At 37.9% G+C, this 26,258-nt stretch overlaps 1 protein-coding gene across 5 annotated transcripts in view; it reads right to left on the reverse strand.

The window, feature by feature from the left end:
• SLC35F5 (solute carrier family 35 member F5) overlaps positions 1–18,907 on the reverse strand; it is a 38,574-nt gene extending 19,667 nt beyond the window's left edge. The window contains exons 1-10 of one of the 5 annotated variants that reach the window (XM_055316239.1): positions 18,011–18,540; positions 17,805–17,918; positions 17,300–17,441; positions 13,506–13,649; positions 10,680–10,742; positions 8,293–8,374; positions 7,339–7,529; positions 2,928–3,009; positions 2,209–2,296; positions 21–1,831 (exon numbers count right to left, since the gene is read on the reverse strand). In XM_055316239.1, the coding sequence (XP_055172214.1) occupies positions 1,624–1,831; positions 2,209–2,296; positions 2,928–3,009; positions 7,339–7,529; positions 8,293–8,374; positions 10,680–10,742; positions 13,506–13,649; positions 17,300–17,441; positions 17,805–17,918; positions 18,011–18,093 (1,197 nt within the window). In that variant the 5' untranslated portion in view covers positions 18,094–18,540 and the 3' untranslated portion in view covers positions 21–1,623. Of the gene's footprint in view, positions 1–20; positions 1,832–2,208; positions 2,297–2,927; positions 3,010–7,338; positions 7,530–8,292; positions 8,375–10,679; positions 10,743–13,505; positions 13,650–17,299; positions 17,442–17,804; positions 17,919–18,010; positions 18,541–18,604 lie in introns of those variants that run through there. The other 4 variants (XM_055316236.1, XM_055316237.1, XM_055316235.1 and 1 more) reach the window with 4 other exon arrangements.
• Between the last annotated feature and the right edge of the window lie 7,351 nt (positions 18,908–26,258).

Consider the following 26,258-nt stretch of genomic DNA (forward strand, 5'->3'; position numbering starts at 1 on the left):
ATACTGATAAGCAAATAGTAAATTCCTTAAAGGAGCTAATAATAAAGATAAAAATTATTTATAAGCGATGTAGACTACTCTCAAAGTAGGGTAAAACTATATTTGTCAAAGAATTTAGTGATTTAATTAATAATATCTAACAATATTAACAGGACAGTGTAAGTGCTATACTTGTATTCATTTAATTCAAAATGTACAAATTACCTCAAAATAAAGGTACTGTTTAGTATAAAACTACTATTTTATAAAATTACCATTTTATACTAATGTACAAACATACAAAGTAACTTGACCAAAATCACTTAGCTGGGACTGGAACTCAGCCAGTCTGCTTCTAGGTAAGTATTCTTACCTCCTATGCTACCTACTGCCTTTCAGTTAAGGAAGTAACCAACTTGTCATTCCTCTTCCAAACCTTTTTTTTGAAGATATACATATAGTATATCCACACTAGCAGCACTAACTCTTGCCTACTGGTAAAATCTAAAATAGCAAAAAACTCTCCTTAAATATTTAAATGATTAAATTAATTAAATTAATGGTGAAAAAAGACCGAATTAAAAGTGTAGAGAAATCAGAGATCATTCATTCAACTGTTATTTATTGAAAAAAAAGTTTTTAATTTGTATTTATTGAGCTAAGTACCATGTTACAGCAGCAAACAAAACAGATATGGTTCCTGTTCTCACAGAGCTTATATCATCTTTCTATCTCCATGCATCTTGTAATTGTACATACTTTTAAAGCAGATAAAATAGTACTAATTTTTTTTAAAGCCAGTCTAATTCTTTCATCTACTGATCCAAAAACCTAAGTGGCATGGGAGAGGAATATTTAAAAAAACATTTTTTTTCCCTTAATGGAATTACAGCATCAGTCAAATTTAGTCCTTATGTTAAGTATTCAAATGTCTCAAATATTATAATTTTTTGTTAATTATTGAGCACCCATAGCATACTAGAAATTAGAAGTTTTAATTCCATTTAGATAATAATCACAATGACTAAATATATTGAGCACTTACTATACACCAGACACTGTTAACAAGCGGTTTAGAAGTTTTAACTCATTTAATCCTCATAAGAATCCTTTGAGACAAATCTTACTAGTATTCCCAACTTACAGGTGAGGAAACTGTGACACAGACAAGAAACTTGCTCCAAATAGCAAAACTAGTAATATGGAAGCAGGATTAAATTCCAGGTAGTTTACATGGAGGGTACACTTTTTTTTGTCTCTCGATTGAAGTAAGACTTTTTAGCTTTTTGCCAAGTACACCTTAGTCCCCACGATAATCATTTTTTATATACATTTCCACCAAATGTTAAAACGAGGCTGGAAAGTAGATATTATAATCATTTTCTCATTAAGAAACTCTCAGAGAGTTTAAGGGACCTGACAGAAACAAAGAACAAAAGCCCTGATTCAAACCCAGATCTGACAGTTAAACATTACTCTATTAAATCATTCTATTACCTTCTCTGATTCTGCCTTCTTTTCAGTAAAAACAACAGCTTTATCAAACCAACACATCTTTTTTGAGTACTGCTGGTAAGCAAAGCCCTAGGCTAGAATGTTGGTGGCACAAATAACTATCAAAAAAGGGCTCTGGCCTTTAAAGGTTTATAAACCATGGAAAAGACAAGACAAACACACACAAAAGTACATAAAAATAAAAGACTTAAATACAGTTATTGACAATACTGATGTAATACGGTAATGCAAAGTTGCCAACTGATTTATACAGAAAATAACTGAAGTATCACTTGAGGCTGAGTCAATCAGAGAAGACTGCATGTTTGACTTCCAGAAACAGAAGTAAAACCCAAAACTGAAACAAAAAAGGGAATTTGTTTTAGGAAAAGGAAATAGGAACTTGGAAGGTAATGAGGGTTAAGTTGCCACATTATATTAAACATAAGAATCAGTACAATATATAGTATTATACTGTCTGTCCTCCTATGAATGGGAGCCAAAGCTGCCTTGGGGGGGTCCTTCCCTCCAGTTACTCTCCCCCAAGACCATTGAGCAAACTAGTTAAGGATGTGACACAGGCTGAGTAGCATGATGTCCATTTAAACCTACTTTTATCATCTTTCTCTGCCTATTTAGTATACTATAATATATATTATCCTATGTCACTACCAGAAAAATTTTAAACATCATATTTTTAAGCAGAAATAACTAGCTATTATGCTATATTCTTACCTTAAAATTACAGCTAATAGTTTAGAAAGAGTAAATCTATCTCCACTATTACTTGGAAACACTGCAGCAAGAATTAAGGTAAAAAGTCCTAGAGAGAAAAAAGATTCATCAGTTTAAATACTGTCAAAATACAGCCTTTAAACTAAATCATGTTTATTTCAACAATACAGATAGAATATATCCCTATTTACTGTAAACTAATAAGACAGTTAAATTCAGCATTCAGAGTAGCATTATGACTTCATCATAATCAAGCATGTGTGCTCAAGTTATTTTTATAGCTTCAAAAATACTTTTCCTCTCCCAGATTAGTAAGGTGATTCGATTTTTAAAATAAAACATCTTTCACAGGGTAAATTATGGTTCTGAAATAAGCAATTACATCTAGCCAAAGGGTCTAGAAAAAGAGCTTCAGAAAGAATATGTGAAAGGAATGACAACTACAATATAACGAACCAGTCTACAAAAACTTTAGATACTGTCATATAAAAAATACCATAAAATAAGCAAAGGAATATAAATAGCACAAGGCCACAGCATAAAACTACAAATATCATATAGTTCCAATGCACTAATGTACACTAGAATGAATGTAATAATTTGTAATAAGATAAAAACGTACGTGTTTATGTTTATATGTACATAATACATATACATACATATATATAAACAAAAATAGTTCTCAATTTATAATGCAGATTTGAAGACAAATTTCTTACCAGAAGTTGAGGATAAAATATTAACTATAGCAACCTGTGTGTCTGAAAGTGCTTCTTGATATGACAAATTTGCCAGAAACCACTAAAAAAAAGAAAACAAAGGGAAACCTAATGAATGACATGCTTATATCTGTCCTAATTTATAGGCCCCTCCTCTTTTTCCTCCCTAAATACTTTAACATAAGAGCTTTTGAAAAGTTGCTTTCTATTGAAAAATCACAGGCTTAAAAAGAGAGCATTTATAATTAGATCTAAGATCTTTGCTATTCAATTTCCCTTAAGAAATGAACAATAGTTGGTTAAAATTAGCATTCAGGTTTTTTTAAAAATGAGGATAAAACAATATCAAATCAATCTTAAAATTTGCTGTATCCAAGCATTTCTAGCATTCTATTAAAGTTTATCTAAACCAAATTTAAATTTGAGGAAATTCTCAAATATTAAAATATGTACAGATGAATACAGCACGATGAGAAATCTATTGAGCAAGATGACACCTATGGGGATGAATCAAAATAGCTAGCTAGGTAGACTGATACATAGAAGGACATAAGCACTTTGGAAATTTAAAAATGTCCAATGAAAAATGTGAATTTGCTAGCTATTTATGATTGTTTCTCCGATTCTCAGTTTGGAGACACAATACAAAGAGTTTTCACAACTGGATGTAATTAGAGGAAATTTTCTAGTTACAAGGATTATTTTCTTTTCTTTTGCTCATCTAGGCAAAGATATTCTTATATTCTCAATATTGTGCCTAATGTGATTTAAGGAATAAGAAAGATGACTTCTTTTTTATAAGGCCTGGTGTAGGTGTGTGGGAGGGGTTGCAAAATTCATTTATTTTGATATTAGATATTCTAATACATATTACCACAACTCACTCATTTTCCTGTCGATGATACTTCTTGACTATTTCAAACAATGCTACTATGAACATTCTGGTGCATGCCTCCTGGTGCACATGTGCTCGAGTGTCACTAATATATACGCTAAGAAGCAGACTGCTGAGTCAACCAAAGTACCAAAGTAAATTTACTGCTTATCTGCTTTTGGCATCACTGATATTTAAACATATTCATACTCCACAGAGGAATCCTCTCTTAAGAGAGGGACATCTCTTGATCTGTCTCAGAACTTGTAGTTAAGTACTATAATTATTAGCATTTACATTTCAACTAGGAATAAAGACATAGAGCACTGCTAGAAGGTAGCAGATAGCTGAGTTTAGTCAATTCTATTTAGTCTATACTGTACTCAAGACGAAAGCCAGGGTAAAAGTATGGTAAAGTGATTCTGACACCATCACTAGACCTCTGACTTCCTAGGTAATTTCACTGGACTTTCTAAACAAGAAAATGAGGTAGCAATCTAAGATGAACAATACCAAACATATATGTGGTGCTAGAAAAAAGGTAGAAGATTCTGCTCTTAATTATCTTTTGGAGACTTATCTACAAGAACAAATAATACTTATTGGGTGATAATTAGTTTTCTTGACCCACTGTCCTTACAACTTTCACACATAAATACTGTGCTCATTTTCCAAACAATCTTACTGGTCTCTGCTAATACATGATAAAAAAATAAACACTGTATGACCTAAATTCTATTATACAGAGAAAAATTAAAACATCATAAGCCCTAACAAGACAAAAGATATTCAAGGAGGACTGGCAAATGCAGTAATCATGAACTCCTGCACTGTACAATACATTAGCCACTAACTACATGTAGCTACTAAAGAACTGAAATGTGTCTAGTCCAAATCAAAATGTTTAGCAACTAAAATTGAAATTGAAATAAAAACTGAAATTGAAATGAAATGGAAACTGAAATAAAGTAGGAAATGAAATGCTTAGAATATTTCAGTACTAAAAAAATATAAACTATCTCAACAATAAATTTTATATCAAAATATTTCATATATAGTGAGTTAAATAAAAATATAGTATTAAAATTAACGTGTTTAACTTTTTTTAATTTAAATTAAATTTGCCAACCTATAACATCCAGTGCTCATCCCATCAAGTGCCCTCCTTAGTGCCTGTCCCCCAACTTTTTTTTTCTAAGATTTTTATTTATTCATTCATGACAGACACACACACACTGAGAGAGAGAGGCAGAGACACAGGCAGAGGAAGAAGCAGGCTCCATGCAGGGAGCCTGACGTGGGACTCCATCCCGGGTCTCCAGGATCACACCCCGGGCTGAAGGTGGTGCCAAACTGCTGGCCACCAGAGCTGCCCTGTTCCCCAACTTTTAAAAAAATTTTAAAAATGTAATTAGAAGTTCTTTTCTAATTGTAGAAAATTCAAAAATACATAAGACACCTGCATTGAGGCTCATATTATACTTCTATTGAACAGTACTGCTCTAAACTGCATCAGAGCTTATTCTTAAGTTAGGTTTCCAAAAAGCTATATACCTGGACTATATTACTCTTTCTAAAGAAATGCCTTTACTAAAGACTAAAATAGTTTTCTACTCTTATAACTTATTAGAGGTTTTTTTTCTTTTTAAGACTACTGAAGGTGGAAGCACCCAAGTGCAGATCAACGATGAATAAACAAACTGTAGTATATATCTGTACAGTGAAATGGTACTAATCCTTTAAAAGTTCTAAAAAAATAAAGAAAGAAAGAAAAGAAAAAGTTCTGACACATGCTATAAGGATGAAGCCTGAAGACTTTATGCTGAGATAAGCCAGTCATAAAAGGAAAAACAGTCTATAATTCCACACACACAAGGTACAGAGCAGTCAAGTTCACAGATACAGAAAGTAGAATGCTGGTTGTCAGAGGCTAGGGGAAAGGAGAATTATTGAATGGATATACAATTTCAGTTTTGCAGGGTGAAAATGTTCTGTTGATAGATGGTGGTGGTCACACAACAGTGTGAATGTGCCTAATGCCACTCAGCTGTACACTTAAAAATAGTTAAAATGAAAAAAAAAATGGTTAAGATGGCAAATTTTATAGCATGTATATTTTTACCACAATTTTTAAAGGGCTTTTAATATGCACATATCTATTTGTAAATCAGCACATTATATGGAATAGTACCTATGTATTTATACAATATATTCTCTCAGAGTAGTGAGTCGCAACAAAGTTTGCTTTATCCAATGAAGGAAAATATTAACTTTTAATAGGCCATAAGCTGCATAATTGAGGCTTTCCTTTTACCAATTTGCCTAGAGATGAACTGCATGCTCATTTGAAGTAGCTTTCTTCCTTTAAATTGGACTTCCTGATATAGTCATCCCATTCCAGTCAGCTTCCTTCCAATACACACACATACTACCCATTTAATTTCTTTTCTTTTCTACTTTGTTTTTGACTTTTACTATATAGATGCTTTTATTATTCTTCAAGTCTCATTTAAAAATTAGGTAACATATGATAAATCTTAGTCATGCCTTACATTCATTTAAAACAAGCAAACAAAAATAATAGCATAATCCAAATGTATGAGCCTTTAATTTTAGTATATATGTAATTATCATAACTCACCAAAATTTTTTCTGATATTAACCAAGGTATCACTCAACTAGATGTTATTCAGGAAGAGAATGGAAAAAAAATGGGCTATGCAATCAGGCAAAACTGTAGTAAAATAATCTTATAATCAAGCTAATGATACTGACATTAGCACTGCATTATCTGGTGTTTAAAAAAGCTCAGAATAAATTTAAATCTTTTTTTTTTTAAGATTTTATTTATGAGAGAGAGAGAGAGAGAGAGAGAGAGAGAGAGAAGCAGGCTCCGTGCAGGGAGCCTAATGTGGGGACTCAATCCCAGGTCCCCAGGATCACACCCCGGGCGAAAGGCACCCGCTAAACCGCTGGGCCACCGGGGCTGCCCTAAATTTAAATCTTAAAGACTCATATAAACAACCTTGGATTAGGCTGCTTTCAATGGCATATATAGGAAAGAGCCCTGAAATTCATTAACAAATTCTAAACTTCAGTTTCCACTAACTCAGACAAGTCTAATCCCAGTTTATTGCAAAATAATATTTGCTGTATGATTACTCTATGTGAAATCTTTAGCACATTTTTAGTTTCTACATTAACATAATAGAAAAGCTATTAACAATACAAGAAATTCTGTAGAAATATTTCGAGTACTTGCTAAAATATCTGACCACATTTACACGAATTTTCTATACTACTACAAAACCACTTATTTGACAAAATCAATGCATACAGTAAACTCTTATCTGGATATTTTCTAGCCTTTGTATATATCAGTGTAAAATAACTATTAATTACTCTTATGGCCAGATAGCTGAGTTTTAAAGTTACGATTAAGCAACCTAAGAGTGCTATGCTTCAATAGCATACTGCTGGTATGTATATACCATCTTAAAATTCAAGTTCTAAACATATAAGAAAGAGAAGACCTACCACAAAGCAAAAAAAAAAGCTAATTTTTGCTACTTGAGTTGTAGTAAGTTTCCCCACAGTTTTGAGTAAGGATTCTTGTTCTTTCACAGTAGGATATGACATGCGAGACAACTTAGCTTCCAATGCATGGCTTGATGGAAGCTGCCGAATCTCCATGATATTACTGAACCTTACACGAGACTTTTTGGGAGCTTAAAAGGAAAAGTACAATACAAAATCATTAACGTCTCCCCTCACATCCAATAAAAGTCACAAGTTTTAATTTACTGATAAATGCATATTCTTTAATTCATATATGATCAGACTTGGACAGCAAAGAAAAACCAGAGTTTTATTATTACCTGGGGCAGCTCTGCTCAAAGAGTTAACAGGAAAAAACATTTTCATCCATAAAAATGTTTTAAAGGTTTTAAAATGAGACCAATATTCAATACACAATGTGCATTGTGTACATACACAACTGCCTAGCTCAGGATCATACTATGATTATTGTTTTAGCATTTATGGTAAAAATTTTATGTGGATTTTTCTTCCTAGATACTCAATTTACGAGAATTATGTTCCTGGTCAAGAATGCTTAACATTCCCCTAGAGGTCCATTCTTTGCAAGAGAATATTATGGATAAATACTGTGCTTACACTGAAGGTGACATTCTTTACTCCATTCACAGAACCAACAAAACTCCCATAATTTGCTATTAGGAGCCTCAAATGGCATGGTTGAAGAAAATATTGTTAATATTTTATTTCTATGATGAAACCATAGGGATTTCTGATAGTTGGAAATTATTTCTGGTTTAATTAATAAAAACTTCTGGTCAAACTTCTGGAAGACAAGCCAAGCCAATACCACACAGAAAAGAAAAAATGCCAGGTTATCCCAGTCAACCCATAAAATCACTAAGTTTGAGGATGGCTTAAATTCTAAGTTATAAAATTCTAAGTTTTGCTTACTTTTTTCAGCATCAATGTTTGTGTTCTCAGGTTTTTCACTTGGAATATCATGAAATTTCACAGGAACATACAGAGGTTCACTCTAGAATGTAACAAAAACACAAACAAATATAAACAGCAAGTATAATAGCTGATATACTGGCTAAAATTTAAATTGATGCCATTTTGATGGCAAACACCACTCAAAACACAGCTGTCCACCACCATGTTTACACAGAATTTTTCCAAAATGTATCAAACAGCATTGGTACGTTATATTTAACATTTAAATGTCAAAAAACCAGACCTCTTTCAAGCTAACAGATTATCTCCAATTCCTTTTCATTTATTCTTTTTTTTTTTTTCATTTGTTCTTTTAACAAATACATGCTGAGCTTCTACTATGTCAGAAACTGTTCTAGATCCTAAGGGATATAAGACTGAAGGAAGACAAAGTCTCTGCCCTTGATGATCGTGTAATTTAAAGGTGAAGGCAGACAATGAAGAGACTATCAAGATAATATGTGTATGTATTTGTCAAATTGTTTCTTCTTACTACTTTAGATTCAACTAAAGATTAAGATTCCTGAAAACCATTACAGGATTAATAGACAAGTAAAAAAAAAGGGCCACCACTTATCAGTTCTTACAATGTACCAGTTACCAACTCCGGGGCAGTTAAATATGTCTTTCTCTTTAGTCCTCATAATAAGCTCATAAAATGGTATTTTAAAAAACTCCCCTAGGAACAGAAATATAATCAAGTAGTAGACAACAGAATTGCCAGGTTTATCTAACCATGCTCTCAAGGTTTTTGTTTTTAAGTGGTTCTGAATTCCTCTACTGTTTTTTTTTTTTTTTAAAGATTTTATTTATTTATTTATTCATGAGAGACAGAGAGAGAGAGAGAGAGGCAGAGACACAGGCAGAGGGAGAAGCAGGCTCCATGTACCGGGAGCCCGACGTGGGACTCGATCCCGAGTCTCCAGGATCACGCCCTGGGCCAAAGGCAGGCGCCAAACCACTGCGCCACCCAGGGATCCCTCCTCTACTGTTTTTATAAAAGTTCTTTAAATAATCTATATTTAAGGCACAATTCTCCAACTAGGCTGTTTCTTAAATTAACAAAAAGTGTTTTTTATTTAATTTTCTTTTAGCTTCTGGCATAGAACTCTGCCAATGAAAACTATTCAGTAAATGAAGAGGCAATAGGATCTGAAAACAGACACAGTCTCTTCATTACACTGAACTTCTCATTAAAGCATTTGGCCTAGAACAATTTGACATATCCATCTTACTGGTAATAGCAAGTTAGCAGAAGAGTATTAGAAGAATAGCCTGTCACCTCAACTCTGCCTTCTATACTGACAGAAGCAACTGATATGAATTTTGCTCTTTCTTAAGATCCCAGAGAAACAGAATGACATCCTCCCTAAGCTTCATAAACTCCTTACAGCATCTGGTAACCTACCTCACATCCAACTATTGTTCTAAAAGCTATACATACCAACAAGTCAAAAACTGTATTGGCAATAAGGCCACCAAGCTAATGCTTTATAAACTGGTGTTAGACTTTTGAGTAACTTTAAAATTTTTCTCAGAATGCCACATTTGGAACAATACATTTTAAAGAGGTGCTTTAGTTTTGGTCTTCAAAAAAAATTTTTTTTCTACATACTTTCTCTCCAAATAGATTATAAATGCTGAAAATAAGTGAATATGTTAATTACCTTACTTGCTCACTTATTATCTGTCTCTTCTGCCCCACACATCTCTCACATACTAGAACATAAGCTATATATTTCCAGAGCCCAGAACAAGTGCTTAACACATATTAAGAGCTCTTAGGGATGCCTGAATGGTGCAGTCAGTTGAGCATCTGACTCTTGGTTTAGGCTCAGGTCATCTCGCACATAAGATGGAGCCCTCATCGGGCTCTCTGCTCAGCAGGAATTCTCCTTCCCTCTCCCTCTGCTCCTCCTGCTCATACTCTCTTTCTCTAAAATAAATAAATAAATAAATTTTTAAAAAGTGCTGTTAAAAATTTGTGTAAAAACCTGTGGAATGAACAATCTGCTTTTATATTCTTAGTGTCAAGCAAGTATATTTGCTTCTAAGTAATAATAATGAAACAAAGTGATGAAATTGGTGAGAAACAAACAACAAAGGACTACACCTTAGGATTTTCACTCCTTAACCAATGTCCTCTACCCCTCTCTCCCCAGAAAGTTGAACTGCTTACTTCTAGGTCCCAGGAAAGAAAGTACCAAATTACAATTCTTAGAGAGGGCACTCAATATTAGGATTTATCTACATCCTAATATAGTGGTGTTATAAAGCTATTTCAGTCCTTCCTGTCATGGCTCAACTCCACCCGTTCCACTCCTGATGAGAAAAAAAGCACTTACCAAAGAACTATTCATAGTCGTATCTGTTGTGCAAGCAGCAAAGTATCCTTCAGCATCTGCAAACTACAGATAATAGGACATAAAATTCAATTAAATTCATGTTACAAAGCAAGACTGCTGTCAGTCACAGCTCAAAGGAACAGAACCAAAAATCCAGAATAGACCTATAGGAGTATAATTACTATTAATCGTAATAGCAGCTAATGCCAAGTGTTCAACCATGCAAGGCAGGTATTATCATCTCCATTTACTGATAAAGAAACAGGCTGAGATTTCATCGAAGTAACAGAGCCAGGGATAAAACCCAAGTCTGTCTAAATATAAAACTTACAACCTTTTCAAAATACTATTATAACATTTCAGATGAAAAGAAAAAGGATGTGGGTTAGTGAAAAAGACAAATAACATCTTAGTGTATCGTGATAAGAGTAATGACATCAAGAGCCCCCTAAATGGATCAATGGACTGGATTATACTTGGAGAACCCTAGGCTAGTGCTGTACAAGCATATTTTTATTCACCAAGTTACCCTATCATTATCCTTGCTTAAAGTGTGAAGAGGTTAAATAAGTTGTTCAAGGTCACACAATCAGCAAATGACAGAACAAGATTCAAATACCAAAATCCAGGCTCTTAAAAAAATTCCTGTAAGTCAGTAAGAGTCAATATACAAAACCTAACAAACTATAGACAACTCTAAAAAGAATTCTATTGTGCAACAAATATATAAAGAAATACCAAAAGCATGTAGATTAAACAAAATATATTATTGTTTGCCTATCAAAGTGGTAAATGTGGGGGTTGTGGTAAGGATTCAATCTTAAGCGCTGCTAACACAGATGTGAACTTTAGACGATAATTTAACAGGAGGAGGCAAAAACCTGAAAAATGGCACTATTGTTTTACCCAACAATTATGGTTTGGAGATTTATCCCAAGTAAATAACTATAGGTGTGTATAAAGATAAAGATATTTCTATTTACTTGTATCAAAATAAAAGGTGAAAACAATATATCAGGGAAATAAATCAGAAAATTAATTAGAAAAGACAGTAACAAATGTTTATGTATTAGCCTAGAGAAGTATTCATGATATATTAAGTGAAAAGTAAAATCAGGTTAGACAATGATATAGACTAAACTTACTTCTACTACAATTTTAAATATATGCACATAAACACATAGCTATAGAAAGTATCAAATCTATATATATATATGGACAGACCAGTCGTATTTCTCATGTTACCATAATTTGTCTTCAACAATGAACAGGCATCACTACTACAATTTAAAAAAACTTAACATTAAAAAATGTTCTAGGAATACTAAATTACACAGAAAGTTGTTCATCACCTACCACTAAGAACAGAAAGCCAATTGTAAAACAGAAAATAATAGTATAGTTTCACTTTTGTAAAAAATAAAATAAAAACACACACACAGAAAACAAAGGCAGGATACATGTCAAAATACTCTGGCGTTATTCCTTGAAAGATGGAATTTACTATTTTCTTCTTTCTGTTCCTCTGTATTTTCTAAATGGTCAATAATATGCACATAGTATATACATATGCCCCTACCTGTAATACTATAATATATATGGATTTCTATAATGTATTATTTTTACAAAATAAAAAATAGAAAGTGTTCATTAGAAAAGATGAGAAATAATACTAGTTTGACGTACAAAAAAATGTATACATAAAAGAAAAAATTAACAGAGAAAAAGTATTTGGGAGGAATGGGGAATGGGAATTAGTTATTATTTAATGGGTACAGAGTTTCTGTTTGGGATAATGAAAAAGTGCTAGAGATGGACAGTGGTGATGGCTGCATACCAAAGTGAATGTAGTTAATGCCACTGAACATTTAAAATGTTCACTATATGCCACTACACATTTAAAAATGGTAAAAATTCTAAATTTTGTCATATATACTTTACTACAATAAAAAAAGGAGGTGAAGAAAAAAAGGATGAAATGGTAAATCTGATGTTATGTATAGTCTATCACAATTTTCAAAGAAGAGAAAAGGATGGGACGTCTGTGTGGCTCAGTGGTTGAGCGTGTGCCTTCAGCTGAGAACGTGATCCCGGGTCCGGGGATCGAGTCCTACATCGGGCTCCCTGCAAGGAGCCGACTTCTCCCTCTGCCTATGTCTCTGCCTCTCTGTTGGCCTCTCATGAATACATAAATAAAATCTTTAAAAATAAATAAGTAAAGAAAGTGGAAAAAGAAAAGTTAGAGGCAGTTTTATATTCTTCATTCTCAAAAATTTAGTTTCTACTTGTAGAAAATACTATCACTATATAAATTGCCATTTCTTTCAACACTATGAATCAGCATGTTACGTTACATCATGGAAAGAATATAATTTGGTTAGCCAAACATCTGAAAGATGGCCTGAAATAAGCTATTTTCATTTTAATAAATTAAACCTTTATTTACTTTATTTCTAACAAGCAGCTTTACAACTATTGATACTCATCAAGTATGCAAATGACCAAAGACTCCAGATATTCTTCACTTTCATCTTCATCTCCACATTAATGATTTGGGCCAGTTCAATATTTTTAACAACTCACAGGATATTATGAGGTAAGGGAGAGAAAGTGATTATGTACCTCTGATTTCTCATAAGATATTTTGATACCAAGTTGGTTAGAAGAATAAATTTAAAACTTTGGACAAAAGCTTTCTTATATCATGCTATCCTCACTCACTTAACTAAATAACTTAAAATCTGACTATCCTTCAAGAAAGTAATAACTTTAAACTTTGAAAAAATGAATTCCCTCAACAACAAAAATTTAAAGTTCAAAACTTACAAAAGCAGCATGCTTTCCTCGAAATCCTCTTGTACACTGTTGTCTCCATGGCTTCCAAATAATAAAGCCCAAAAGGTATAGAACAAACATAGATGTTTTTGCAAAGGTGCTGAAGAATGGCTTGTTGTACTGAGTAAAAACATACTGTAGAGGAAAAATTTATATAAACTATGAAATGACTTTAATTATCTCCAACAAAATAAGGCTATCACATTATTTTTAACTCTAAAAGTTCATGTGGAAGGGAGATCAAAAGGGATTACAAAAATATTTTACACTTATTTCTAAACATTATATTTGCTTGTATACAACGGATAATATTCCCAAGCAAACCAGCACACAACTTCCAAAAGAGGTTTTGTTTAACATTCATTAAAAACCTACTATGCAAGAATATTGGTGCTCTGAGCTAAGGAAAAATAAGACAGTCTTTCTTTTCGTGTGTGTGTGTGTGTGTGTGTGTGTGTGTGTATGAAAAGTACACAGTATAATATGTCATGTAACACAACAGGGTTATATAGGTTCCATAGGATTACCAAAGGAGAAAGATCATTTTAAAGACTATGGAAGTCTTCTAAGAAAAGGTATTCTGGAGCTGTATGTATAGGGCTGAATAATAGTTCAGAGGAACAGGATAAAGAAAGGCAGTAAAGCAGAATGGTATATGAATAAAACTGCATGAAATTTAATGTTCTTAGTAAGTTATATAAAACTTAATCCTATATACATTGAAAGGCCCAGAAAAAATGACAACCCAAGGGGAATGGGCACCTATAGAATCCAGATGGTGATCTGTATCATCTGGTAATAAAAGGAACCATAGAATCTTAAAGAAACGATCAAATCAAAACATGCAGCCTGGGCCATCTTGCACCAGAAAGCAAATAGGATATTAAAGATTAATAAGGTCATACTGAGAGGACAGTAGGGCCAATCTGAAGAGCCTCCCACTGGTCAAAGATAGTACAGTTTAAGCATTAAAAAGGAGTAACTACAATCGACTGAAACACATCGAATACACAAAAATCCGTGGATGTATGATGATACTCTATGGTTACTACTGGAGGTTGCTAAGTAGCATTACTCTAAAACGCACAAAGAATCAAGATCTATGCAACCCTTCCTACATAAACCATGTTTCAGGATAACTAAACAGTAGTGGTGAAAACCTCTCCTTAAAGAATTCAGTTAATAAATGCACAAGGAATGACTCTTAAAAAAAGTCATCATTTCACAATTCCTACTGAAATACTCCATCTGGGCAATAATCATATAGATATTTGACTACTACCTAAAAGTTCATGAAAAATTTTATAGTGCAAAAGCTGGCATCACCCAAAGTAAGACCTGCAGCCATTATGTGCCTCGTATGTTGTCACATGAAGTACCCAGTACCACCAAGGTATTTTTTTTCCTAAAACTGAACCTGAATCAAATCAGGACTTTACAGCTAACTACCATTTTACAAGAAATAAGAGAAAAGGAGGAGCAAGTTAAATGACACTCCAAGAAAACAACCAGCCATATTTGAAGTGCATGTGTTATGGAGTGAACATGTGTGTCCTCCCAAAATTAGTATCTTAAAATTCTAACTCCCAATGTGATGGCATTAGGAGACGGCGCCTTTGGGAGGTGATTAGGTCAAGTGTAGAACCCTCATGAAAGGAATTAGTGCTTTATAAAGATATCACAGAGAGCTTTCCTGACCTTTCAGCCTTTTGAGGACACAGTGAGAAGACTGCTACCTAAGAACCAGGAATAGGGTCCTCAAAAGACACCAAATCTCTCCCCCAGAGCTGTGAGAAATAAATGTTTGTTGTCTGAGCCACCCAGGCTAATCACAGTCTTCTTGTGGCACCCCGAGTGGACGAAGACAGCATGATATATCCCACAGGAAAAATGATCCAGTTTTTCCAACAACTCAATAGCATGATTAAAAAAAAAAAAAAAAAGGTAGGGCTTGGCAGAATACAATTAAGGAATGAAAGTGACTTAAAAGCAATTTGAAGATGGACCAGGTATCAGATAATTTTAAGAAATAATTACTTTTATTAGATATGTTAATGGCATGATTAGATTTTTAAAAATTAGGACCTTTTCAGTTTGACAGGAGTATGAAAGAATTTACAGGTGAAATGACAAGTGGCTAGAATATGCTTTAAAATACTCCAGAAAGGGATGCCTGGGTGGCTCAGTGGTTGGGCATTTGCCTCTGCCTCTCTGTCTAATCATGTGAGAGAGAGAGAGAGAGAGAGAGACAGAGAGAGAGAGAGAGAGAGAGAGAGAGAGACAGGCAGAGGGAGAAGCAGGCTCCATGCAGGGAGCCCGATGCCGAACTTGATCCCGGGACCCTGGGTTCACGCCCTGAGCGAAAGGCAAAGGCCCAACTGCTGAGCCACCAAGGGACCCTCTAAATAAATAAAATCTTTTAAAAAATAAAAAAATTAATACTCCAGGAAAACATATCTGGGGAGGGGTTGATAAGAGAATATTGGAAATTTAATAGTTGTTAGGCATATGAAGATCCATAATACCAATGTTTCTACTTTGTATATGTCAGAAAATTTCAATAAAAGACTGATTTTCTTGTTGAAATATACACTATATCTTAAAAGTTTAATGCTCATATTTGGCTGAAGAATTAGACATATTACATATGCTCTAGATAACAAAATTATCCTCTTACTAACAGATATGGATTGCTAAATTATAATTTGATCAGGACCTCTTCTATCCTAAGTTTTATAAACTGATAAATAAAAACCAAACCATTTATTTAAAACAAAAATAAAGTTTCACAGACAAGCTTATTTCCCTGTCAACATTAAAGAGATTTCTTTGTGAACTACAGAATGTTCATCCAAAAAAAAAAAAAAAAAAGTTACGGAAGAGTGAAAAATAATAAACGGGCTGTTGTATTCCAGAGCCTACTTCCAAAACAGCTAAAAATTTATTTATTCATTGGCTAGAACGTCAGTGTCAACTATTTACTTAACTATGATGTGAGATGACCAGCAGTAGCAAACTGCTCCTTTTGACATTTAAGTTCATTTTATAAATGCTAGTTTCCTTCTGTATTGGCCTTAAGACTACAACATGTAAGTTGAAAAGCAGTAATTTCTGAAAATTGCCCATCTTTTTATATAGATTGTTAGCCAAACAGAATAAAGTAACTACATATATAATTAGAAACAAAAACTATTTTGTGCACTCAAAATAACACATTACTATCAAGAAGATACTGAGAAAGGTAAAATAAAATCTAACTAAATGCCATCACCATATACCACATATCTCACAATGTTTGAATCAGCAGATGTATAAATGTGCATGCACCCATGCACATGCACAACAGTGAGTTGTACACGAAAGCTCTGATCACTTTCACGCATCTGTTCAAAAGCATTCTTACTTTCCACTAAATGGTGGCAAATGGCTTTGTATCCTAGACACTTGTTCCTCTAGAAAGTATATTTATAAACAAAGAAAACAACAAATGCACAGTTAAATATTAAGAAAATAGGCAATATAGTCTCATTTTTAAAGCAACTCTCCCTAAAGGATTGAAGAAAGTCATAAATACAAAACGCAAAACAAAGAATAACTTTTTGTATTTGTACAAAAATACAAAAAGTATTTTTTGTCTCAACGTGAATTGACATGAATTCACTCATCAAAGAAAATATAAACAATTCAACATTAAGAATACTGCAAAAGAAATGACTAGCGCGATGCCATAGATTAACACCAACGTCACTATAACGCAACATCGTTCCTCGACAAGAATTACCTACCGAAGTAAGTTCTGAGGATGCGACCCATATCACATCAACAAGTAGGAGAATGACGATCCCAAGAGCCATCCGCCTGCGCTGAGTGAAACCACTGCTCTGGGAGTTCATCCGGTTCATGATAAATACACACACCATTTGCAGTCTGTTTTTCAGAAAATACAGACATTAGAGAAGGTTTTTGGAAAAATGACCGTAGAAAACGAGAAAATTACTCGAGAAAGATTTGTTGTTTTTTTTTTTAATAAATTAATTTTTTATTGGTGTTCAATTTGCCAACATACAGAATAACACCCAGGGCTCATCCCGTCAAGGGCCCCCCTCCGTGCCCGTCACCCATTCACCCCCACCCCCCGCCCTCCTCCCCTTCCACCACCCCTAGTTCGTTTCCCAGAGTTAGGAGTCTTCGTTTTCTGTCTCCCTTTCTGATATTTCCCACACATTTCTTCGAGAAAGATTCGACGTTTGTGCTTGAAAAGCCCCACAATAAATTAAAAGCGGCGCTCACCTTACTTTAAAGGCCTCTCTGAGATCTTCAAGGGCAGCGCCTGAAACCTTGGCAGATCGCCGTCCAAAAGGGGGTGAAGAACCCAGCGCACCTACGAACAGCCACGAAGTGATGCTGATGAAAAACATCAACCCCTCAAAATAAGGTCCATCGCATATTTTTTTTAAACTCTTGAAATTCAAAGTGAACAGATCAAAGAAAGATACCAAGAGAGGTTGCGTAGGGCTGACCCTCCTTCTCCAGCCTCGATATTCACCGTGTATTTCAAGTCATACTCAGAAAAGTTCATGGTGCCAAAACAAAACAAAACAAAACACGACAAAAATCTTCAACGAACGGCGACATTGGAGGGAGGCTCGCCGCCGGCAGGGAGCTCCGCCGCGCCTCCCCAGCACCGCGGCCCTATCGGCCTCTCCCGACCGAGGAGCCCTCCTCAGCCGCGGCGTCTGCACTCGCGCCGCCTCGCTAGCGTGTCTCCGGGGCCGATCCCTCGGGCGGGAGCCGGGTTACCTGGTGTCGGGGCGCTGGCGGCCGCCCCACGTGCCGGGGACACCGGCGCCCCCCCCCCCCCCCCCGCGGCCTGTCACCGCGTCCGGCTCCCTCAGATCCGAGGCGCCTCCCGCGAGCGAGGCAACAGCTGCCCGGGGGCGGCCGCCCCGGGTCTCCCCCGCCCGAGCGGCACTTAGCGCGCAGGCGGCGCCCGAGCGGCTCCCACGCCCCCGTCAGCCTGCCCCTCACGCCCCGGGGAGACCCCGGCTGCGGCTCCGGGGGATTCCGGGGCCGTCCCCGCGCCCGCCTACCTGGCCCTCCTGCCCCGCGATGGCGTCGTGGCGGCACCATGAGCGGCCTCGGCCCGGCCCCGCCGCCGCCCAGCGCCACGGCCGCGGCCTCGGCCTCACAGAGCCGTCGCGGTACCTGACATGGCGCTGCGCCGGAGGCCCGGCCCCTGAAGCCTCGGTGTCCCTCGCGGCGACGCTGCGGACGCCACCCGGCCCCACTCGGCCCGGCAGGGCGGGCAGCGGGCGAGGGCAAAGGGCCGCGCAGGCAGCGATGGCCGCGGAGGCCCGGAGTTGGACCCCGGCCCCGCCCCCAGCCCGCCGGCCAGCCAGCCCGCCCGCCCCGCGGCCCCGCCCCCCGGCCCCCCGGCCCCCCGGCCCCCAGGCCCGACGGCGGCGGCGCGGGGTGACGTCACGGCGGCGCGACGGCGGGCCGCGCGTGGGCGCGTCTCCAGGGCGACTGGGCGGCGCGGGTCGGCGTGCTGCGGGGGGCGGGGGCGGGGGGCGGAGGCGCGGGGAGGAGCGGAGACCGGAGGAGCCACGCCGGGGCGCGGTGGAAGAGGAGCGGAGCGCGAGTGAGTGGCTGGGGCTGCGCGCGGGACGGGGGCGGGGGCGGGGGCCGGGGAGCCGCGCGGCCCCGCCCTCGGAAGCCAGCGGGCCGCTCCGATTCTGCAGAAGTTGGCGGCGAAGCTCTCCGTAAGTTTTTCTCGAGGAGGAGACCGAAAAGCAAAGTGGCTCGGGGGATCTTTTACTCTCCGGGACCTCTCGTATGCACCCTGGGTTCCAGCCCCCGGAGTTAGGCGCCGTGTCTGGGGGAGAAAGCTGCTTCACCTCCGCGGCCCTCAGCTTTCTCAGGCAGAAGTGATAGCACCCGCCTCCCGGGTCTGTCTGTCTGTCTGTCTGTCTGTCCACACACGCTCATACGTATGTACACACCTGTACGTGCCAGGGTTACGTCAGTGTCCAAGTGTGAAGGGCTTAGATCAGTTCATGGCACATAGAACTCCGCACACAGAGTGAGCTGTATGGATTTTCTTTTTCTTTTAACTGTCTTTTGAATGTCCTATGAGAAAAAAAAAAAAGATGCCTGGCCTAAGTCCTAATTTGTATTCAGAAGACAAATACAAGACTAAAAGGTTCTGTAATTTAGCGGAAGTTACCCACCACCAGGGCGTTTTTAACATTTTCAGATGGCACACAATAAAAATATTTAAATTTCCTTGCTTTCATACTGACGATATAGTGCGTTTCTTAATTCTCTTAAATCCTATCTTGTTTCACTAAAGTTAAATACATATTCAGGGATCCCTGGGTGGCGCAGCGGTTTGGCGCCTGCCTTCGGCCCAGGGCCTGATCCTGGAGACCCGGGATCGAATCCCACGTCGGGCTCCCGGTGCATGGAGCCTGCTTCTCCCTCTGCCTGTGTCTCTGCCTCTCTCTCTATCATGAATAAATAAACAAAATCTTTAAAAACAATACATTTTCAAATGACTAATGAAATACTACCAATGGACATTTTCTGTATTGATCCAATCAGTTTCTTTTTAAAAGATTTTATTTATTTATTCATGGGAGACACAGAGACGCAGGCAGAGGGAGAAGCAGGCTCCATGCAGGGAGCTCGACATGGGACTCGATCTCGGATCCCAGGATCAGGCCCTGGGCTGAAGGCGGCGCTAAACCGCTGAGCCACCAGGGCTGCCCTCCAATCAGTTTCTAATAAATAAATGATCATGCCTCCAGAGAATCATTCAGAAAACTTATCATTCAGAATTAGAAAAATCTTAACCTTGAAATTACTACTTGAAACTACTTGTTTCAACTAAATTATACTTGAAATTACTACTTAGGGGAAATTTGGTTGCATACCTTTACCAGCACCTTTTTTATTCTTTTCTTTCTTTAACATCGTTTAGAATGTCAAGCTCATAATATGATACATAGACTGAAAAAATAACAGCAGTATAAATACCTCCTCGGAGCAGGAAAACCATGTTCTAAATCTTAATTTGACCACAATTTGTTATGTAATTTTTTTTAAAGATTTATTTATTTATCCATGATAGAGAGAGGCAGAGACACAGGCAGAGGGAGAAGCAGGCTCCATGCACCGGGAGCCCAACGCGGGACTCGACCCCGGGACTCCAGGATGGCGCCCTGGGCCAAAGGCAGGCGCTTGGCTGAGCCACCCAGGGATCCCCTTGTTATGTAATCTTAAGGATTATTCTACTCTCAATTTTGCCTCAGTTCTCCCATCTATAAATATAGGGATACTGTTTGCTTTTTCTTAATTAAATAATGTAAATGATAGCACTTTATAAATACAGGTAAATGCAAGTTACCATTATTACCACCTATTTCCAGAGCATCTGCTAAGGAACAAATGCTGTGATATTCTTGTGGTAATGAAGATAAGGTAATTCTAGATCAGCTGTCTTCAAGTATCTCCAACCTAGGTTAATCTTCCATTAACATTTTCTCCAGGGTCACCTGGGTGGCTCAGTGGTTGAGCATCTGTCTTGGGCTCAGATCGTGATCCCGAGGTCCTGGGATCAAGTCCCACATCAGGCTCTCCCACAGGGAGCCTGCTTCTCCCTCTGCCTGTGTCTCTGCCTGTGTCTTTCTCGGTCTCTCCTGGATAAATAAAATCTTTAAAAAAAAAAAAATATATATATATATATATTTCCAGTGTCCACTGAAGGAAATTTCACTATACTGCTGTATGACAACAGACTCTGGTGTGGTTTCTGTGTTGTGACACCATCCTGATCTCAGGCCTTCCCTTCTTTGGATTCCCAAGTGCCTATCTTGCTCAAGGATAAGTCCTCAGTAACGTCAAGGTCTTGTACTAAATACCAGCTGTCTGCATTTTCAAATGTAAGTTCCACAAAGCAAGGTTTTTTTTTTTTTTTCAATATCATTCTCCACTATATCCTTGCCAACTAAAATAATACCTAGCAGAGTTGGCAGTCAATATTTGTTGAATGAACTTGAACTTCCTGCTGTCTCTTGACCTTTATGCCTAATTCCTTTCTCAAATCTGCATTACTGTCTATACCACCTTTCTTCTAGTGTCACAGGCTTAAAAGGTTGATCTTTTATTTTTATCAATTTCCATTTCACTCTTCAAAGTTGATCACTCCTCACGATCTATCAGTAGTAGATCCTTAAGATTCATCCGGTATTAAGTTTGACATCTTCAAAACACACCCAAAATACAAAGAATATAGTTTCTCCTGTAAAGTACATATGCCACAATATGAGCTTGAAAGCAAAGTTGTGTACAGAGCAGTCACTAGCTAACTCTCCTGTACACCAGCCTCAAAGACCACAATTCAAACTCTAGTAAAATTATAAATGATTATATCATGGATGTTTTGTGTGTCTAGTTAAGAATTGAAACCACCTATAAATTCCAAGACTAGAAATACATGAAGAATACCTAAATGAGAACAAGCAAAGGCTATTTATTCGGAGCTTGCTATAGCAAGTAGGCAGCCACCATCACTTGAATTGGGCCAAGACCCAAAAGCAGGCAGGGAATGTAAAGCTTTACAGTAGTAAATGGCTTCAGGTATACCCTGATAAGAGATTATTGGCACAAGGAAGACTAACCAGAAGCAAGACATCCTATGTGGTTGTTTAGGAGTAAGTGCCTCTCTCTAGGTGGCCCTAGGTTGGAAAGAACAACAACTAAGGAAGCGGGCAGTGAGTGACCAAGTCCTGGCCTTTTGGGGCCATTTGCCACAGAGATTGTGATTGCTTTTCTAGACTGACTACTGCAGAGGTTGTGGGTCAGAGTTCTATTTTTATATGGGCTCTGGTCATTGTCCTTTTTTATTTTCAGTCTCTGACAAAAGTCTAAGTATCCTATTCTCTGCAGTACCTATCAGAATGCTGGGCACATCGCTCAATAAATATTTGATTTTGTTTGCTTCCAAGACATAGTTTAATGGATTGAGGTTTGCAATTAAAAAAAATATTGTATATGAAAGACTGCTTTTGAATGTGTCTCTTCCTGCATTTTATGAGGTAAATCATGTGCTACAGGGAAAGTCATAAACTTGGGAGGTTCTGAGATATCTCAGGTATGAGTGTTTATTGAACTCAACCAACACTGACAAAAGAAAAACCATTTGTTAACAGGTACAGCACACATATTTCAGGAGAAACCCCCATGAAGAATGACTCAAAGTGGTAGTTAGAACTTGGGCTAATATAGTGTCTTTATTTTTTTACAGATTTTATTTATTTATTCATGAGAGACAGAAAGGCAGAGGCATAGGCAGAGAGAGAAGTAGGCTCCCTGCGGGGAGCCCAATGTAGGCCTTGAGCCCAGGACCCTGGGATAATGACCCAAGCCAAAGGCAGACGCTCGACCACTGAGCCACCCAGGTGCACCACTAATATAGCATCTTGACAAAACAACAATAATTTGTGGAGAAATAACAACAGAAAACATTTTGAACTTTCAAAAGCACTAAATCATTGGAAGGTAAACATATGAGGGAAAGTAATGGAATGAAGGTTCATGCGGGTTCATCTTAGCACTGATCTGAAGATATTCTTCATGGCCACCAAACTTCCTTGGGCAAGAGGATTTCTGGTAGGCCTCATTTTTCATAAGTTTCAGAGTTTAGTCAGATAAAGGAAACTTCTGGGAGGCTTCTTTCTGCATCTATTAATTCTCATTTGTTCAAAATAATCCTCAAAATAATGCCAAAGTTGCATGTTTTGGAATGGCATAGTCTGGTCCCCTACATGAACAACTGGAAAAAGTGTGTCCAGAGGCACGTTATAAAACTGATTGGGTAGGGTACAGCATGTATGTTTAGAAGCAATGGGAAATGAAACAGATCAGGTGAGTTCTGGAGTTGCAGCATGCTCTGGAAACTAGGCCAGAGAGATTGGACTTTTATTGTGTATATAGTGGAACCTAAGAATTTCAAATAAGAGAGAAACACTTCTAGTAAATCAAAAATTACTGTCCATTAGACATTTATCAGTGTTGGTGATACTCTGGAGACACAGCATAAGACAAGGAGCTTGCCTTTAAGGAATTCATGTTATAGGCAAAACTTATTATGTAATTAAGGCAAGTATTTCCTAGGCTGGAAGATACTGAATCTAAATGTACTTCTCTATTATCCCATTAGCTCTCTGTACTGTGCTGGCCACCAAACTGATGTTCATTTTGAAAAGGGTTTTACAAAAAAAAAAAAAAAGTACTTGAATACTACTTCCTTTCATATCTTCCCAGCATAATTGGCAAGGTACTAGACAAGAAACTAAAGGCCATCTAACCAATCCTAAGGAACTTAAAATGGTATTGTCCATGCTCACCCTGTGCCTTCTACCAGCTGACCAGACCCTGGATCCATACCCACCTCCCCATATAATCTTGACCTTCTCAGCTTCTAACTTGTTCTCTTTTCTCCCTACTTTGGCTTGTGCTCTGTTCCTGTCTGATATCTGATACCTCTCCTCCAGGATGGCCTTGGCTCTTTCCTCTTTTATCATTTGTATCAACACCTGAGCTCCCATCTGCTGCTAGACACTAAGTAAGCAACCCAGCCTGAGCCTCATAGTCCCTGGAACCCTTCCTCAGCTCATGTGGTCCATGTACAGCCTGGGTTGCCTTAACTCCCAACTGAGAAGATTTGAAAGTAAAAACAGTCTGAGGGTAAGACATGTGAAACAGATGTGACTATTCTTGTTTTCTCCTACTTTGAGCAGAGGCCCCAAAACACAGAGTAAAGAATAGGTAGCAAAAGACAGTTATGTTTTAAGGTGGAGTGTCAGTCTATGGGGGACTGATAAAGAGGGTGACCTACTCCAATCTTACCATCGGCACACCACTCATAGCCAAGCTGTATATAGACTCAGAATCCATGAAAGGATTCAAACAATGGGAAAATAATTGCTTGAAGAGAGTCAATCACGTGTTCTGAATAGCCCCATCAGCATCCCCACGGGGAATTGAGAGGTATGGTTCTCTCTTCTTCAAGCCAACCAAGGGAGGGAAGGATGGCAGGCATTTAAAGGGAGCACTCAAAGGTCCTGGCACATGTTCTCTCAAGGTTAAGGGGCACAAGACCTGGTGCCCAAGTCAGAATGACAGGAGGCAGCTGGAGCCTTCAGAAGGCTTGCTGCTCTGACTGCAAGATAAAAGAAAGGGAATTCTCATGGGAACAGCCTGTATTTTGAGGTGGAGCAAAAGAAGGGGAGTTTCTCTCAGGCCAGAAAGGAACTCCATAGGAAGGACCAAATTGGGATTTTTAAGGATGACTCTATCTACTAGGGCTGCTTAGAGGGATGAGGTATCTCTAACAGAGAACTCCTCGGGGAAAATTTTAAGTGGTAAAGTGGATGAGACAGGACCATGCCAAGGTAACTGCAGGAAACACATTTATTACCAGAGACATACTGTGAGAATAAAGATGTGCATTTAGAATATACCATAACAATGATGTTCTGGTAGGGGTTTAACAACTAGATCTTCAAGAAAAAGGCCCAAATTTGTAGCATTTCTGACTTACATAGTATGATTTCATGACTCCAGTCTCCCACCACAGGCAACTTCAGGCTACGCACATGGCATCTACATGGCATCAGAAAAAGACGCACAGTAGAACACCATTATAAAATACTCCTAGGGACGCCTGGGTGGCTCAGCGGTTGAGTGCCTGCCTTCAGCCCAGGGCGTGATCCTGGGGTTTGAGTCCCACATCGGGCTTCATGCATGGAGTTTGCTTCTCCCTCTGCCTGTGTCTCTGCCTTTCTCTGTGTGTCTCCTGAATAAATAAATAAAATCCTGTAAATAAATAAATAAATAGATAATAGATAGATAGATAGATAGATAGATAAAGTACTTCTACCATGCAGATGTGAGGGACCTAAGTAAACTCAAGACAAGAACATAGATTATAGTAAAATGTAGTTAAATAATTAGGAGGCAATGAGTATTATCTTCTATTTTAAAACATTTACTTAATTGTAGGTTTATATATAACTTAATTTTTGATGATGGCTAGGTTTAGGAACCTAGCCATCATCAGGCCTATTCCTGATCATTGAACAATTAGTTCTTGCAAGCTGGTATAGGCAAACTCTAGCATACTGCTGTAGCATTCCCAGAAGTCACAATGTCATATTAGAGCCAAACCAGTCAAGTAAGTCCTTCTCCTTACCTGGCTTCCTTCCTCTACCCCACTGCCTACCTGCAGTGGCATCTTAAGGCCAGCCTAGGGAGGAGGGGAGAGGAAGTAGAACAAGATGGGAAATAAATCAACCACACTTCCCTCCCAGCCACAGGCTTGCAGGCCTGAAACATATCTTTGAGTTGGCAGAGGGTTGAAACTTAAATTGAATATTAGCTCAAATTATATGATTATTAGACAAAAAAGGACTTTTTAATATCTATAAGTGTCCAGAAAAGCTAAGCAACATGCCTATTATTTCATCCTGGGCAGCAAAGAATAAGAGAGAAAGCAAGTTTCTACAGGGAAAAAGCAAGAAAGAATAATGTTATTTTTTGTTTGCATCCAGCAAAGTCCAGCTCATTCAATAAACATACTAATTATACATTGTTGCATAACAAATGAAAACTTAACAGCTTTAAAATTACTATTTAACAGTTTCTGTGGTAAGGAATTTGGGAGTGGCTTAGCTCAGTGGT

This window comes from Nyctereutes procyonoides, unplaced genomic scaffold (genome assembly GCF_905146905.1).
Source record: "Nyctereutes procyonoides isolate TBG_1078 unplaced genomic scaffold, NYPRO_anot_genome, whole genome shotgun sequence".
NCBI lineage: Eukaryota > Metazoa > Chordata > Mammalia > Carnivora > Canidae > Nyctereutes > Nyctereutes procyonoides.